The sequence below is a fragment of the Ranitomeya imitator genome, chromosome 3, assembly GCF_032444005.1.
Source record: "Ranitomeya imitator isolate aRanImi1 chromosome 3, aRanImi1.pri, whole genome shotgun sequence".
NCBI lineage: Eukaryota > Metazoa > Chordata > Amphibia > Anura > Dendrobatidae > Ranitomeya > Ranitomeya imitator.
Window position 1 is genome coordinate 726,721,977 of NC_091284.1, and position 17,777 is coordinate 726,739,753.

At 45.7% G+C, this 17,777-nt stretch overlaps 1 protein-coding gene across 1 annotated transcript in view; it reads right to left on the reverse strand.

Annotated features, from left to right (window-relative positions):
- The window catches only part of AAAS (aladin WD repeat nucleoporin), a 40,807-nt gene extending 31,721 nt beyond the window's left edge, over positions 1-9,086 (reverse strand). The window contains exons 1-2 of the mRNA XM_069758765.1: positions 8,838-9,086; positions 468-596 (exon numbers count right to left, since the gene is read on the reverse strand). Of these exons, the coding sequence (XP_069614866.1) occupies positions 468-596; positions 8,838-8,858 (150 nt within the window). The 5' untranslated portion in view covers positions 8,859-9,086. The remainder of the gene's footprint in view (positions 1-467; positions 597-8,837) is intronic.
- Between the last annotated feature and the right edge of the window lie 8,691 nt (positions 9,087-17,777).

Below are 17,777 nucleotides of genomic sequence, written 5' to 3' on the forward strand. Positions count from 1 at the left end.
AGGACTAAATGAAGATGAGAGTACTGCACTTGGGTATTTTCATCAGTCCCATAGACTTTAGTGTAGTATTGTACGTGCAAAACCCCAGCTTGACTCAAATGGGAGACAAGAAGCCTCTGATCTGGAGATCAGTGTGGGTCCATTTGGTCAGATATCCAATCTTTTGGCTGTAGAACTGGAAACCACTGTAAAATGACTTCTGGTGACATGCATAGCAAGTATAGTGTAACCATTGCCCATCATCCAACTTTTGGAGAATCAGTGCCTTGTCAGTGGCGGATAACGAGGAAATCTTCATGAGCCCTGACAGAGCAGTAGTAGTGTTCACCCACCAATCTTTAGTTTGGGTGCATGTTTTAGCATCTAGAGATCCAAGGAAACATTACAGAGGTCTGACAATGTCTGAGATTGCCCACCATCTAGCAGACTATCCTCACATGACCCGTTCTTGTAACACAACTTCTTACCGCAGTGTGGAAGGAGGAAGGTGGGCTCTTATCTGCCAGCCAGGGAACCATTGAATTGTTGTATTCATACAGTGTGACACTGCCACGAGGCAGAGGTGGAGGGAACAGGTCCAGGGAGCACATCTTGATCTGTGTGTGACAGAGGGGAACACATGGAGCAAAGCGCAAGGGTATGTGCACACGTTGCGGATTCTCTGCGGATCCGCAGCGTTTTTTGCGGTGCAGAAACGCTGCAGATCTGCAATTGATTTACAGTACAATGTAAATCAATGAGAAAAAAAATGCTGTGCACACTTTGCGGAAAAACCGCTGCAGAAACACTGCGGTTTAAAAGAAGTAGCATGTCACTTATTTTTTGCGGATCTGCAGCGTTTTTGTATCCATTCCATTATAGAAAACCGCAGGGGTAAAAAAACGCAGCAAATCTGCAAGAAAACCGCAGCAAAATCGCAGAAAAACCGCTGCGGAGCCGCACAAAAACGTGACAAATCCGCAACTGCGTTTTCTGCCAGGAGAGGCAGGATCCGCACCAGAAATTCCTAAGGCTAATCCGCAACGTGTGCACATAACCTTAGCTAGAAAATAGCACACCTGCCTTGTATCATGCCAGCGGTAACATCGGGTGCATCCATAACTGCTGGGAAGAAATGATTGAGCATGTCCCCCAAGGACATCATATTAAGCCAACACAAAATGTAGAGCAAAAGAGTTAGGCTATGTGCAAACATTGCAGATTTGGCTGTGGATCCCAGCAGTTTTCCCTGCAGTGTACAGTACCATGTAAACCTATGGAAAACCAAATCCGCTGTGCCCATGCTGCAGAAAATACCGTGCAGGAAACGCTGACTTGTATTTTCCGCAGCATGTCAATTCTTTGTGCGGCTTCCGCAGCGTTTTACACCTGCTCCTCAATAGGAATCCGCAGGTGAAATCCACGCAAAAAAACGCAGGAAATCTGTGGTAAATCCACAGGTAAAAGGCAGTGCGTTTTACCTACGTTTTTTTCAAAAACGGTGCGGAAAAATCCACACACGAATCCACAAAGTGGGCAAATAGCTGCTGCAACCAATCACTGACTGAGCAAAACCTATAGCGCAAACAAGCAGCCAAATGTACTGTCTAAAGGTAAAAAAAAAAAAAAAAAATTTAAATATCACACAGGGTATATAAAAATATAATAAATCTTTATTGAAAAACCATTAAAAAACATAATATGTTTTAGTCCATGCTTTTAACCCCTTTCTGCTTTGAGGTGGGCTCCGGCGGTGAGCCCACCTCAAAGCCGCGACATGTCAGCTGTTTTGTACAGCTGACATGTGCGCGCAATGAGCGCGAGCGGAATCGCGATCCGCCCGCGCCCATTAACTAGTTAAATGCCGCCGTCAAGCGCTGACAGCGGCATTTAACTAGCGCTCCCGGCCGCGCGGCCGGAAGTGCTCGCACTGCGGACTCCCGTCACATGATCGGGGGTCAGCAGTGCATCGCCATAACAACCAGAGGTCTCCTTGAGACCTCTATGGTTGTTGATGGCCGATTGCTTTGAGCGCCACCCTGTGGTCGGCGTTCAAAGCAACCCTGCATTTCTGCTACATAGAGGTGATCTGTACTTCACTTCTATGTAGCAGAGCCGATCGAGTTATGTATGCTTCTAGCCTCCTATGGAGGCTATTGAAGCATGCCAAAATAAAAAAAAAAAGTGATTAAAAATATAAAAAAAATAAAAAATATATAAGGCCATGTTCACACAGTGCGTTTTTTACCGCGGAACCGCGGCGGTTTTGCCGCTGCGGTTCCGCAGCTGTTTTCCATGCAGGGTACAGTACACTGTACCCTATGGAAAACAGGACACACTGTGCACATGGTCCGGAAATTGTAAAAAAAAAGCCGCGCTGAATAGCTCCCGGAAAAAAGAAGGAGCATGTCAATTCTTCTTCCTGAACCGCAGCGGTTCTGCACCCATAGACCTCCATTGTGAGGTCAAAATCGCAGTAAAACCCGCAGATCAAAAATATATCTGCGGGTTTTACTGCGATTTGATGTGCAGAACCGCTGCAGCAGGAAGTGCGGGGGAGCGGGCGGAAGTGCGTGGGCGGAGTGTGGCTGCCCCCCCGTGCTCCGATCCCGCCCCCCCGTGCTCCGATGCCCCCCCCCCCCCCGTGCTCCGATGCCCCTCCCCCAGTGCTCCGATGCCCCCCCCGTGCCCTAATCTCCCCCCCTTATACTTACCCGGCGTCCCGGTGTCCGTCCGGCCGTCTTCTCCCTGGGCGCCGCCATCTTGCAAAATGGCGGGCGCATGCGCAGTGCGCCCGCCGAATCTGCCGGCCGGCAGATTCGCTCCAAAGTGCATTTTGATCACTGAGATATAACCTATCTCAGTGATCAAAATAAAAAAATAGTAAATGACACCCCCCCCCCACTTTGTCACCCCCATTGGTAGGGACAATAAAAAAATTAAGAATTTTTTTTTTTTTTTTTTCCACTAAGGTTAGAATAGGGTTAGGGTTAGGGGTAGGGTTAGGGGTAGGGTTAGGGGTAGGGTTAGGGTTAGGGGTAGGGTTAGGGGTAGGGTTAGGGGTAGGGTTAGGGGTAGGGTTAGGGGTAGGGTTAGGGTTAGGGGTAGGGTTAGGGTATTTTCAGCCATTTTAGCCCTAAAAAGCTTCCTAGGAAACACACAGTAAAAAAAGGATAAAAAAACGCATCAAAAACGCATCAAAAAAGGACAAAAAAAGGACCTGCGTTTTCTGCCAAGAGCTGCAGTTTTTAAAAAAAACTGTCCTGAAAAAAAAAGGATGGAAATCCTGAACGTGTGAACATACCCTAAAAGTTCAAATCACCCCCCTTTCGCCCCAATCAAAATAAAACAATTAAAAAAAAAATCAAACATACACATATTTGGTATCGCCGCGTTCAGAATCGCCCGATCTATCAATAAAAACAAAGGATTAACCTGACCGCTAAATGACGTAGCGAGAAAAAAAATCAAAACGCCAAAATTACGTTTTTTTGGTCGCCGCGACATTGCATTAAAATGCAATAACGGGCGATCAAAAGAACGTATCTACACCAAAATGGTATCATTAAAAACGCCAGCTCGGCACGCAAAAAATAAGCCCTCACCTGACCCCAGATCACGAAAATTGGAGACGCTACGGGTATCGGAAAATCGCGCATTTTTTTTTTTTAGCAAAATTTGGAATTTTTTTTCACCACTTAGATAAAAAATAACCTAGACATGTTTGGTGTCTATGAACTCGTAATGACCTGGAGAATCATAATGGCAGGTTAGTTTTAGCATTTAGTGAACCTAGCAAAAAAGCCAAACAAAAAACAAGTGTGAGATTGCACTTTTTTTGCAATTTCATCACACTTGGAATTTTTTTCCCGTTTTCTGTTACATGGCATGGTAAAATCAATGGTATCTTTCAAAAGTACATCTCGTCCCGCAAAAAATAAGCCCTCACATGGCCATATTGACGGAAAAACAAAAAAGTTATGGCTCTGGGAAGGAGGGGAGCAAAAAACGAAAATGAAAAAGCGGAAAAAGCTCCGGGGGTGAAGGGGTTAATGGTTTATTATATTTTATGTACCCTCAGGCAGGCATTTTTTCTATTTCTTTTTCATCAATCATTGGCTGAGGTGGGTTATAGCTACGGACAGCAAATGGCTCAGCAGTCACCAGCAGGTTCATGGAAGCAATGAAATAGGAGGAGGAGAAACGGATGATTGAGGCAGCCATCTCTTATTTGTGTGTTTGTTTTTTCTCAGAATGCCATTAAAAGAGCTGCCTTAACCCCTTCTCGACCATAGAACTTAAATATGTATGCATACAAGGACTGTAGGGAACAAGAAACGCTCCTGAGTCCAATCCAAACACGACGGATACTGGCTGTACTGGACAGTCTGCATCTGCCATAACTGGCAGCAATCAGAGTTGGCTCTGATCAATGCTGTTTAACCCCTTTCTGACATCGGACGTACTATCCCGTCGAGGTGGGGTTGGCCCCTATGACCACCGACTGGATAGTACGTGCAGCGCGATCGGCGGCGCTCAAAGATGATCGCGATGTGCCTGCGGTGCAGGGAAGCATCGCGCAGGGACCTCCCTCCCTGCCTGCTCCAGACCCAGATCCAAGATGGCCGCGGCATCCAGGTCCTGCAGGGAGGGAGGTGGCTTCACAGAGCCTGCTCAGAGCAGGCACTGTGAAGGCTGTACTGCTCTAAGTGAGATCAGTGATGTGACAGAGTGCTATGACAAAGTAAAAAAGTTAAAAAAAAAATTCCAAATGTGTAAAAAAAAAATAAAAAAAAATATTCCTAAATAATGAAAAAAAAATATATATTATTCCCATAAATACATTTATTTATCTAAATAAATTAAAAAAACAATAAAAGTACATATATTTAGTATCGCCGCGTCCGTAACGGCCCGGCCTATAAAACAGGCCCACTAGTTAACCCCTTCAGTAAACACCGTAAGAAAAAAAAAACGAGGCAAAAAACAACGCTTTATTATCATACCGCCGAACAAAAAGTGGAATAACACGCGATCAAAAAGACAGATATAAATAACCATGGTACCGCTGAAAGCGTCATCTTGTCGCGCAAAAAACGAGCCGCCATACAGCATCAGCAAAAAAATAAAAAAGTTATAGTCCTGAGAATAAAGCGATGCAAAAATAATTATTTTTTCTATAAAATAGTTTTTATCGTATAAAAGCGCCAAAACATAAAAAAATAATATAAATGAGGTGTCGCTGTAATCGTACTGACCCGAAGAATAAAACTTCTTTATCAATTTTACCAAACGCGGAACGGTATAAACGCCTGCCCCAAAAGAAATTCATGAATAGCTGGTTTTTGGTCATTATGCCTCACAAAAATCGGAATAAAAAGCGATCAAAAAATGTCACGTGCCCGAAAATGTTACCAATAAAAACGTCAACTCGTCCCGCAAAAAACAAGACCTCACATGACTCTGTGGACCAAAATATGGAAAAATTATAGCTCTCAAAATGTGGTAACGCGAAAAATATTTTTTGCAATAAAAAGCGTCTTTCAGTGTGTGACGGCTGCCAATCATAAAAATCCGCTAAAAAACCCGCTATAAAAGTAAATCAAACCCCCCTTCATCACCCCCTTAGTTAGGGAGAAATTAAAAAAAATGTATTTACGGTATTTCCATTTTCCCATTAGGGCTAGGGTTTGGGCTAGGGTTGGGGCTAAAGTTAGGGTTGGGGCTACAGTTTGGGTTGGGGCTAAAGTTACAGTTAGGGTTTGGATTACATTTGCGGTTGGGAATAGGGTTGGGATTAGGGTTAGGGGTGTGTCAGGGTTAGAGGTGTGGTTAGGGTTACTGTTGGGATTAGGGTTGTGTTTGGATTAGGGTTTCAGTTATAATTGGGGAGTTTCCACTGTTTAGGCACATCAGGGGCTCTCCAAACGTGACATGGCGTTCGATCTCAATTCCAGCCAATTCTGCGTTGAAAAAGTAAAACAGTGCTCCTTCCCTTCCGAGCTCTCCCGTGTGCCCAAACAGGGGTTTACCCCAACATATATCAACGTACTCAGGACAAATAGGACAACAACTTTTGGGGTCCAATTTCTCCTGTTACCCTTGGGAAAATACAAAACTGGGGGCTAAAAAATAATTTTTGTGGGAAAAAAAAAAAAGATTTTTTATTTTTACGGCTTTGCGTTATAAACTGTAGTGAAACACTTGGGGGTTCAAAGTTCTCACAACACATCTAGATAAGTTCCCTGGGGGGTCTAGTTTCAAATATGGGGTCACTTGTGGGGGGTTTCTACTGTTTAGGTACATTAGGGGTTCTGCAAACGCAATGTGACGCCTGCAGACCATTCCATCTAAGTCTGCATTGAAATGGAACTCCTTCCCTTCCGAGCCCTCCCATGCGCCCAAACAGTGGTTCCCCCCCACATATTGGGTATCAGCGCACTCAGGACAAATTGGACAACAAATTTTGGGGTCCAATTTCCCCTGTTACCCTCGGGAAAATACAAAACTGGGGGGTAAAAAATAATTTTTGTGGGAAAAAGTTTTTGTTTTATTTTTACGGCTCTCCATTATAAACTTCTGTGAAGCCCTTGGTGGGTCAAAGCGCTCACCACACATCTAGATAAGTTCCTTAGGGGGTCTACTTTCCAAAATGGTGTCACTTGTGGGGGGTTTCAATGTTTAGGCACATCAGGGGCTCTCCAAACGAAACATGGCGTCCCATCTCAAATCCAGTCAATTTTGCATTAAAAAGTCAAATGGCGCTCCTTCGCTTCCGAGCTGTGCCATGCGCCCAAACAGTGGTTTACCCCCACATGTGGGGTATTGGCGTACTCAGGACAAATTGTACAGCAATGTTTGTGGTCCATTTTCTCCTGTTACCCTTGGTAAAATAAAACAAATTGGAGCTGAATTAAATTTTTTGTGAAAAAAAGTTAAATGTTCATTTTTATTTAAACATTCAAAAAATTCCTGTGAAGCACCAGAAGGGTTAATAAACTTCTTGAATATGGTTTTGAGCACCTTGAGGGGTGTAGTTTTTAGAATGGTGTCACACTTGGGTATTTTCTATCATATAGACCCCTCAAAGTGACTTCAAATGAGATGTGGTCCCTAAAAAACAAATGGTGTTGTAGAAATGAGAAATTGCTGGTCAACTTTTCACCCTTATAACTCCCTAACAAAAAAAAAATTTTGGTTCCGAAATTGTGCTGATGTAAGGCTACGTTCACACTAGCGTTGTGCGCCGCTGCGTCGGCGACTCGACGCACAACGCACCGAAAAACGCGTGCAAACGCACACAAACGCTGCGTTTTTCGACGCGTGCGTCGTTTTTTGACGAAAATCGGACGCAAGAAAAATGCAACTTGTTGCGTTTTCTTGGTCCGACGCTTGCGGCAAAAAAGACGCACGTGTCGGAAAACGCAACAAGCAAAAACGCATGCGTCCCCCATGTTAAACATAGGGGCGCATGACGCGTGCGTCGCCGCTGCGTCGCCCGACGCTAGCGCGACGCACACTAGCCGAACGCTAGTGTGAACGAAGCCTAAAGTAGACATGTGGGAAATGATACTTATTAAGTATTTTGTGTGACATATCTCTGTGATTTAATTGCATAAAAATTCAAAAGTTGGAAAATTGCAAAATTTTCATAATTTTCGCCAAATTTCCGTTTTTTTCACAAATAAACGCAGGTACTATCAAAGAATTTTTACCATTGTCATGAAGTACAATATGTCACGAGAAAACAATGTCAGATTCACTGGGATCCGTTGAAGCGTACCAAAGTAATAACCTCATAAAGGGACAGTGGTCAGAATTGTAAAAATTGGCCCGGTCATTAACGTGCAAACCACCCTTGGGGGTAACGGGGTTAATCACTGTAGATGCTGTTGTTAATTGTTCAGTCTGAGAATGTAACACGACTGTGGGCTGCGGCAATGTAACACGACTGTGGGCTGCAACTGGGTTACTGACGAAGGCCCCTGTCAGCTTTATACGGCTAGGAGGCTTAGGCTACTTTCACACTAGCGTTGTTTTCATTACGTCGCAATGCGTCGTTTAGGGCAGAGGTCCCCAACTCCAGTCCTCAAGGCCCACCAACAGGTCATGTTTTCAGGATTTCCTTAGTCTTGCCCAGGTAATAATTGCATCACCTGTGCAATGCAAAGGAAATCCTGAAAACATGACCTGTTGGTGGGCCTTGAGGACTGGAGTTGGGGACCTCTGGTTTAGGGGAAAAAACGCATCTTGCAAAGTTGTTTGCAGGATGCGTTTTTGCCCCATAGAGTAACATTACCGACGTATTGACACGTCGCAACCGTCATGCGACGGTTCAGCCATGTTGTGGCGGACCGCCGGGAGCAAAAAACGTTAAATGTAACGTTTTTTGCTGCTGACGGACCGCTTTTTCCGACCATGCATGCGCGGCCGGAACTCCGCCCCCACCTTACAATGGGGCAGCGGATGCGCCGGACAAATGCATCCGCTGCCTCCGTTGTGCAGCGCATCAAACGCTAGCGTCGGAATCTCGGCCCGCCGCATTGCAATATGGTGTTAATATATCTTAGAGTTCAGAACCTAGACCAATAATGAGATTTAAAAAAAAAAAAGCACATTTTGTATTTGTAGAGTACAGACGGGGAGACCCCACTAGGTGCCCCTCACTGTCAGGCCATACCTGGACAAGTGAGGATACAGAGTAAATAGTTATAGAAATCTGCCTCTAGTTTGCTAGTAATGGGCATAGAACGGAGCCATTGCTTCTGTCAATCGACAGCACCATGAGACAGAGAGAAGACAGAAAGTCATGAGGTAGAAGAGACCGGGGCGGGTGTGTAAGATAGAAGTATAATCACCGCTGACAGGACAGTAATCATGTATCGCGCGCACAATCACGATACAACTCCACGCCACACTGCACCGAGCCGAGAGAATATTCACAACCCGCGCCTCTCCGGAGCGACGAATCAGAACTGACTGAGGGCAGAGATCGAGAGCTGGGGCGCGGAGTGATGACGTCAGGGCAGCGTCGCAGACCTTCATATGTCACGTGACTGCCATGAAGCTAGAAAGTGCTGGGCGGCTAGGAGGCTCCGTCCAGCGCTGAGGGGGGCGCGGTCTCCAGCAGTGGCGCGCGGCGGCGGCAGGTTTACGGTATACAGTCAGTGAGCGCGCCTCTAGACATCCCCCACCTATATAGTACAGGCTGGCCACGCCCATGTGTACGGCTGATCACGTGAGCTGTTATTCTCGAGCAGCCACACGGGGTTGGTGCGTTTCTCAGCTGTGCTGCGCGCGCACACGAGAACATGCGCACTGCGCACAAGGCTGCAACAGAACAGAATACCCCAGCGCTGCAAAGCAAAAATACCACTGAGCCACCTGCTGCATGAAATTGCAAAAAGGATGAAAGCTGGCACTGTGTCCACTAAAAACGTCTTCAGTTAGGCACATTAGGAAAGCGGGTCACACGGAGGACGGCGGCTCCGCATCTGACGGACGCTTCCATAGGTCACCTCAGTAGATTTTCCTCCTACAAAAGACTCCTTTGCCCCTCCGTGTTTCCTCTCGCCAGGTGCCCGGCTGTCATCCTTCCCCGCCCCACAGTCCCCCGAAGTAGATTTCTTCACCTCTGATCTAACAAGGCCACTCTTTCCTTCTAATATATTTTTTTACACATGTATGTATAAGGCCGGCGTCACACACAGCGTAAAACAATACGGTCCGTATATTACGGCCGTAATACGCTGAAAAGTCCCGAAAAAAGTGGTCCATAGCTCCTCCGTAGGCAGGGTGTGTCAGCGTTTTTTGCGCATGGCATCCTCCGTATGTAATCCGTATGGCATCCGTACTGCGTGGTTTTCTCGCAGGCTAGTAAAACCAACATACCGCTATAGAAGTGATCCATGTGTCCCAAAAAGAAAAGAAAATATATATATACTGTATATATACGATCCCTGTGTGGCCTATTTATAATAAAAAAAAAAAAGGTTCCTCGCATCATGTTCTCATACACTTTATGCAGTATTAGCCCTCTGTGTCTGTACTGCTACATACTTAGGCAGGTAACTGGTTCATGCAGCTTTACATGAGCACCTGAGCCTTACACTATGGCCGGTCCGAATAACTAAAGCAATTGTTACCATCCACCTCTCGTGTCTCCCCTTTTCCCCATAGTTTGTAAGCTTGCGAGCAGGGCCCTCACTCCTCCTGGTATCTGTTTTGAACTGTATTTCTGTTATGATGTAATGTTTATTGTCTGTACAAGTCCCCTCTATAATTTGTAAAGCGCTGCGGAATATGTTGGCGCTATATAAATAAAATTATTATTATTATATTATTATATATATATATATATATAGTCAGTAGACACATATATTAGAGAGAAAAGCCGGTAATTCAGTGCAGTGTACAGTAAAATCACACTGACAGCTTACAGTAGAATAGGTAGAATAAATGTGTACACATAGAATAGGTATATATATATATATATATGTCAGTGAGACACATATATGTATATATATTAATATTTATTCCAGCGCTAGACAGCTTGAAAGCCGGTAATTCAATTACCGGCTTTTTCCTTCTCCTTCCTAAAACCCGACATGATTTGAGACATGGTTTACATACAGTAAACCATGTCTTCTCTCCATTTTTTTTGCAGATTCCACACTACTAATGTCAGTAGTGTGTATCTGCAAAATTTGGCCGTTCTAGCTCTTAAAATAAAGGGTTAAATGGCGGAAAAAATTGGCGTGGGCTCCCGCGCAATTTTCTCCGCCAGAGTAGTAAAGCCAGTGACTGAGGGCAGATATTAATAGCCTGGAGAGGGTCCACGGTTATTGGCCCCCCCCTGGCTAAAAATATCTGCCCCCAGCCACCCCAGAACAGGCACATCTGGAAGATGCGCCTATTCTGGCACTTGGCCAATCTCTTCCCATTCCCGTGTAGCGGTGGGATATGGGGTAATGAAGGGTTAATGCCACCTTGCTATTGTAAGGTGACATTAAGCCTAATTAATAATGGAGAGGCGTCAATTATGACACCTATCCATTATTAATCCAATTGTAGTGAAGGGTTAAATAAAACACAAACACATTATTTAAAATGATTTTAATGAAATAAAAACAATGGTTGTTGCAGTATTTTATTCAACGCCCAATCCAGTCACTGAAGACCCTCGTTCTGTGAGTAAAAAAACATAATAAACCAACAATATACTTACCCTCCGCAGATCTGTAACGTCCAACGATGTAAATCCTTCTGAAGGGGTTAAAACATTTTGCAGCAAGGAGCTGTGCTAATGCAGGCTGCTCCTCGCTGCAAAACCCCAGGGAATGAGGCTAAAAATAGATCAATGATCTATATTTAGCATCATTTGCGGTGAGGCGCCCTCTGCTGGCTGTTCATAGATCGTGGGAAATTACCTAGAAAGCTCCCAGGCTTTCTAGGCAAGTTCCCACGATCTATGAACAGCCAGCAGAGGGCGCCTCACCGCCAATGAAGCTAAATATAGATCATTGATCTATTTTTAGCCTCATTCCCTGGGGTTTTGCAGCGAGGAGCAGCGTGCATTAGCACAGCTCCTTGCTGCAAAATGTTTTAACCCCTTCAGAAGGATTTACATCGTTGGACGTTACAGATCTGCGGAGGGTAAGTATATTGTTGGTTTATTATGTTTTTTTACTCACAGAACGAGGGTCTTCAGTGACTGGATTGGGCGTTGAATAAAATACTGCAACAACCATTGTTTTTATTTCATTAAAATCATTTTAAATAATGTGTTTGTGTTTTATTTAACCCTTCACTACAATTGGATTAATAATGGATAGGTGTCATAATTGACGCCTCTCCATTATTAATTAGGCTTAATGTCACCTTACAATAGCAAGGTGGCATTAACCCTTCATTACCCCATATCCCACCGCTACACGGGAATGGGAAGAGAGTGGCCAAGTGCCAGAATAGGCGCATCTTCCAGATGTGCCTTTTCTGGGGTGGCTGGGGGCAGATATTTTTAGCCAGGGGGGGGCCAATAACCGTGGACCCTCTCCAGGCTATTAATATCTGCCCTCAGTCACTGGCTTTACTACTCTGGCGGAGAAAATTGCGCGGGAGCCCACGCCAATTTTTTCCGCCATTTAACCCTTTATTTTAAGAGCTAGAACGGCCAAATTTTGCAGATACACACTACTGACATTAGTAGTGTGGAATCTGCAAAAAAATGGAGAGAAGACATGGTTTACTGTATGTAAACCATGTCTCAAATCATGTCGGGTTTTAGGAAGGAGAAGGAAAAAGCCGGTAATTGAATTACCGGCTTTCAAGCTGTCTAGCGCTGGAATAAATATTAATATATATACATATATGTGTCTCACTGACATATATATATATATATACCTATTCTATGTGTACACATTTATTCTACCTATTCTACTGTAAGCTGTCAGTGTGATTTTACTGTACACCGCACTGAATTGCCGGCTTTTCTCTCTAACAGCGCTGCGTATTTCTCGCAAGTCACACTGCTTGTCCGTGTGTAATCCGTATTTTTCACGCTTCCATAGACTTTCATTGGCGTATTTCTTGCGCAGTACGGTGACAAACGCAGCATGCTGCGATTTTGTACGGCCGTAGAAAGCCGTATAATACTGATCAGTAAAATACGGCAAATAGGAGCAGGGGCATAGAGAATAATTGTGCCGTATTTTTTGCGAGTTTTACGGACGTAGATTCTGCGCTCTTACGTCCGTAAAACTCGCATGTGTGACGGCGGCCTTAGTCTTTACACATTTTTTTGTGTTTTCACTACTAAGGCTGCCGTCACACTATCAGTATTTGGTCAGTATTTTACCTCAGTATTTATAAGCCAAAACCAGGAGTGGAACAAACAGAGGAAAAGTATAATAGAAACATATGCATCACTTCTGTATTCATCACCCACTCCTGGTTTTGGCTTACAAATACTGAGGTAAAATACTGACCAAATACTGATAGTGTGATGGCAGCCTGATTCACCTCTTAGGCCGGCGTCACACTCAGCGTATGCAAATATGGTCCGTATATTACGGCCGTAATACGCTGAAAAGTCCCGAAAATAGTGGTCCGTAGTTCCTCCGTACGCAGGGTGTGTCAGCGTTTTTTGCGCATGGCATCCTCTGTATGTAATCCGTATGGCAGCCGTACTGCGTGTTTTTATCGCAGGCTTGCCAAACTGACATACGCTTATACAAGGGATCCATGTGTAAAAATAAAAACATATATATCTGTCTATATATATATATATATATAAATATATAATAATTTTTAATAATGTGTGTGTTTTTTTTAACCCTTTCATTCCATTGGATTAATAATGGATAGGTGTCATAATTGACACCTCTCCATTATTAATTAGGCTTAATGTCATCTTACAATAGCAAGGTGGCATTAACCCTTCATTACCCCATATCCCACCGCTACACGGGAATGGGAAGAGAGTGGCCAAGTGCCAGAATAGGCGCATCTTCCAGATGTGCCATTTCTGGGGTGGCTGGGGGCAGGTATTTGTAGCCGGGGGAAGAGGGGCAATAACCGTGGACCCTCTCCAGGCTATTAATATCTGCCCTCAGTCACTGGCTTTACTACTCTGGCGGAGAAAATTGCGCGGGAGCCCACGCCAATTTTTTCCGCCATTTAACCCTTAAATATAATAGCTAGAACGGCCAAATTTTGCATATACACACTACTGACAGTAGTGTGGAATATGCAAAAAAAATGGTGATATGAGATGGTTTACTGTATGTAAACCAGGTCTCATATCATGTCGGGTTTAGGAAGGAGAAAGCAAAAGCCGGTAATTGAATTACCAGCTTTAAAGCTGTCTCGCGCTGCATTAAATATATATATATATATATATATGTATATATATATATATATATGTGTCTCCCTGACATATATATATGTATATATACCTATTCTATGTGTATATATCTACTCTAATCTAACCTGTCAGTGTGATTTTACTGTACTCTGCGCTGAATTACCGGCTTTTCAAAGGAGACCCGTGCGTAAAAATCGGACAGCAATACGGATGTTGCGATAAAAAAAAATCGCATGACACTCGCATGACACTCGCAGAAGTTACATCAGTTTTTTCGGTCCGTAAATCGGACCGTTTTTTTCTCACACAAGTGGAGATGAGCCCTAATACTGATCAGTAAAATACGGCAGATAGGAGCAGGGGCATAGAGAATAATTGTGCCGTATTTTTTGCGAGTTTTACGGACGTAGTTTCTGCGCTCTTACGTCCGTAAAACTCGCAAGTGTGACGCCGGCCTTAAAGTTACGCATGCGCTTTTAAGTTGCTAATACATGATTATATATCACTTTGGTCATATATACACAAATTATCTTATTCACATAGTTTCAATTGTTATGTACATGCAATATAGGCACACACCACTGTAGAAATCTGATGATTGTATAATATTCCCTTTCCCCCCCTTTTTTTTTTTTTACATATTTAACTATTTCTGTAATATTTCCAAGTACATCCACAGTTAGGCTACGTTCACACTAGTTGTGCGCCGCTGCGTCGGCGACGCGACGCACAACGTACCGAAAAACGCGTGCAAACGCACGCAAAAACGCTGCGTTTTTCGACGCGTGCGTCTTTTTTGACGAAAATCGGACGCAAGAAAAATGCAACTTGTTGCGTTTTCTTGGTCCGACGCTAGTGTCAAAAAAGACGCACGTGTCGGAAAACGCAACAAGCAAAAACGCATGCGTCCCCCATGTTGAACATAGGGGCGCATGACGCGTGCGTCGCCGCTGTGTCGCCCGACGCTAGCGCGACGCACACTAGCCGACCGCTAGTGTGAACGTAGCCTTAGTGCTTTGTTTTGCCAAATCTAATAAAGGCGTATTTTATTATATATTTATTTTGTGATTTTTTTTTTATATCCCTCTTAAATTTTATTTTAATTTTTTATTTTACCCTCCATATGACGTTTTTTTCTTTTAGTATAATCCCAAGTGGTTTGCCACTCTTTCTCTGGTAGCCATCTGATTCCCTCCTACTTTAAGTTAAATAATTTGAGAGAACATATACACACACATACACACAATCTATTAAAGGGACTCTGTCACCCCCTCCAGCCGTTAGAAACTAAAAGAGCCACCTTGTGCAGCAGTAATGCTGCATTCTAAGGTAACGTTCACATTAGCGTTTCCCGACGCAGCGTCGGGAAACGCTGCGGCGACGCATGCATCATGCGCCCCTATATTTAACATGGGGGACGCATGGACATGCGTTGTGCGACGCATGCGTTTTTTTTTGCCGCAAGCATTGGGCGCAGAAAACGCAACAAGTTGCATTTTTTTTGCGTCCAAATTTCGGCAAAAAAGGACGCATGCGTCGCAAAACGCAGTGTTTTTGCGTGTGTTTTGGTGCGTTTTTATTTGCGTTGTGCGTTGCGTCGCCGACGCAGCGGCGCACAACGCAAATGTGAACGTAGCCTAACAAGGTTAGATTGTTATTGGTGCAGTCAAAGCAGAAATAAAGCGTTTCTCCTTCACCACATTGGGGGATACAGGAGCATGGGGGGTGTTATGCTGCTGTCACTAGGAGGCTGACACTAAGCTGAGACAAAAAAAGGTTAGCTCCTCCTCTGCAGTATACACCCTCATGCTGGCTTCCAGAGACCCAGTTCAAGCTTAGTGTCCGTAGGAGGCACACTGGATTTAATTCTTTCCCTTTTTTATCGGACGAAGGGGCGACGGAACCTTTCAAAGCTCCGATTGCCCCGAACCAACAACAGGCGAGCACGAGAGTTCACCTCTCCGTACCCTCTCCTGCGACGTGGGATGCCACTGCCTGAGCTGATTTTTGGGGGCGACGGGCCTTTTCTAGGGACCGATCTCTCCCACCCCCCTCCTTACAGACGAGCACATGGAGTGTCCTCCACGTATCCTCTTCTGCAGCCAGGATTTTTTTGCTGGACATCTGCCCTGCTCACCAGGTTTTCCCTCGGTTGCTCAGAGGCACTTTGCTTTGTGGCATCCGTGCAGCCCCCACTGAGAAAGCAGATGATGGAAGGAGGCGGACGGTTCCTCTCCACCCCCCTTTCAAGGGATGGTGGATGGAGGCTCCCCAACCCCTGCACCGTCCTAATCAAGAGAGGGGAATCCCCGGGCACAGCTCACCTGTCCCATGGCTCTGTGTGCAGCAAGTCTCTGCATTCCACCCTCTATTCGGGGTAAGTGCCTCAGGGGGGTAGGCTGCTCTGCGGTCCCGGAGGGCTCCTTCTTAGCAGCAGCGCATTTTTCAGGGTCCCCATAGCCTCCGCCGATCAGCGGCTGCGCGCCGGGCCGTGGCCGAAAATTTAGTCCCCGACTTCGGCCTAGCACAGGCCGCATCCCGACATGCTCCCCCCACATTTTGCAGCTCCGCCCCCGGTCCTGGCACTTCTCGCTCTGCGAGATTACCTCCCTCAGCTCTCGGCGGTCATCTTGGTCCCTTCTATGCACGCCGCAGCTCCAGCCGCAGCTCCTTTCCTCACGTGCAGTGCTCGGAACACCAGCTGTCGCCCCTGCAGCACCGCCGACGCCTCTCTCTCTGCGGGACACAAGACCACGAGTAAGGAAACCACGTCAGGTTCTCCCCTGCAGCGCTGCCCTCTCTTCCATAGTTATAGACCTTGAGGTCTGTCTTACATTAGGGTACATCATGTCAAAGTCTAAAAAGTCCTCAAAGATGCATACTACCTTTTTTTCTGCGTGTACCACCTGCCAGGCCCCACTTCCTCGGCCTCAGAGTTCCCCCCTCTGCTCAGCCTGCGATGCCCCAAGTGCCCAGGAGCCCTCCACCGCCACTGACACCGGTGTATCTAGTCCCCCTGCGTGGGTCGCTTCACTGTCTCAGTCCGTGGATTTTTTAGCCAATGCTATCAAATCCATTCAGAACCCCCCTGGGGAGCGGGGCAATCCATTTCATGGGTTAAGAGATCCCTTCGTTGGCCATCAGGGGCCGCTCTCTCCGGAAAGAGGCACGGTTATCCAGAAAACGGATCCGCACTACCTGTCCTGAGCACTCACCATGCCAGTCAGCCTCGGGCAGCTCCACCTCTCGCTCACGCTCTTTAGGTGCTCGTAGCGTTCACGACTCTGAATATGAGTCTGATGCATCCTTAGACCCGGATGCTCCGGAGTTTAGATCTACAGTTGACTCCCTCATTGAGGCAGTCAATCACGCCCTCAAAGTGGACGATGACCCTAATTCTGCTCTGGACCACTCAGTCTCCTTTACTAGAGTCAAGCGTTCTCATAAGACGTTCGCCTCTCACCCAGATTTCCTGGATATAGTCAGGCGGCACAGGGAGCGTCCGGATAAGCGTTTCACGGGCAAAAAGGCCCTGGAATCGAAGTATCCCTTTTCCGCAGATCTCGTTAAAGACTGGACGGAATCCCCACTTGTAGATCATCTGGTTTCGCGCCTAGCTTCCAAAACTCTCTTATCCGTTCCGGATGGCGCTTCAATTAAGAATCCCACAGAACGCCAGCTAGACTACCTAGCTCGCTCAGTGTACGAAGCCTCGGGTTCTTCCCCATCTCCCTCCTTCGCCGCGGCTTGGGTGGCCAAGGCAATGGTTTCCTGGGCAGATGCCCTAGCAAAATCCGTTCAGGAACAGGATCGCCAGTCCCAGGTGGCGGACCTTGCCAAACAGATTGCCATGGTTGGTGATTACGTGATGTACGCATCTCTCGATGCAGCGGACTGTGCAGCAACGGCGGCTTCAAATGCCATCACCATCAGA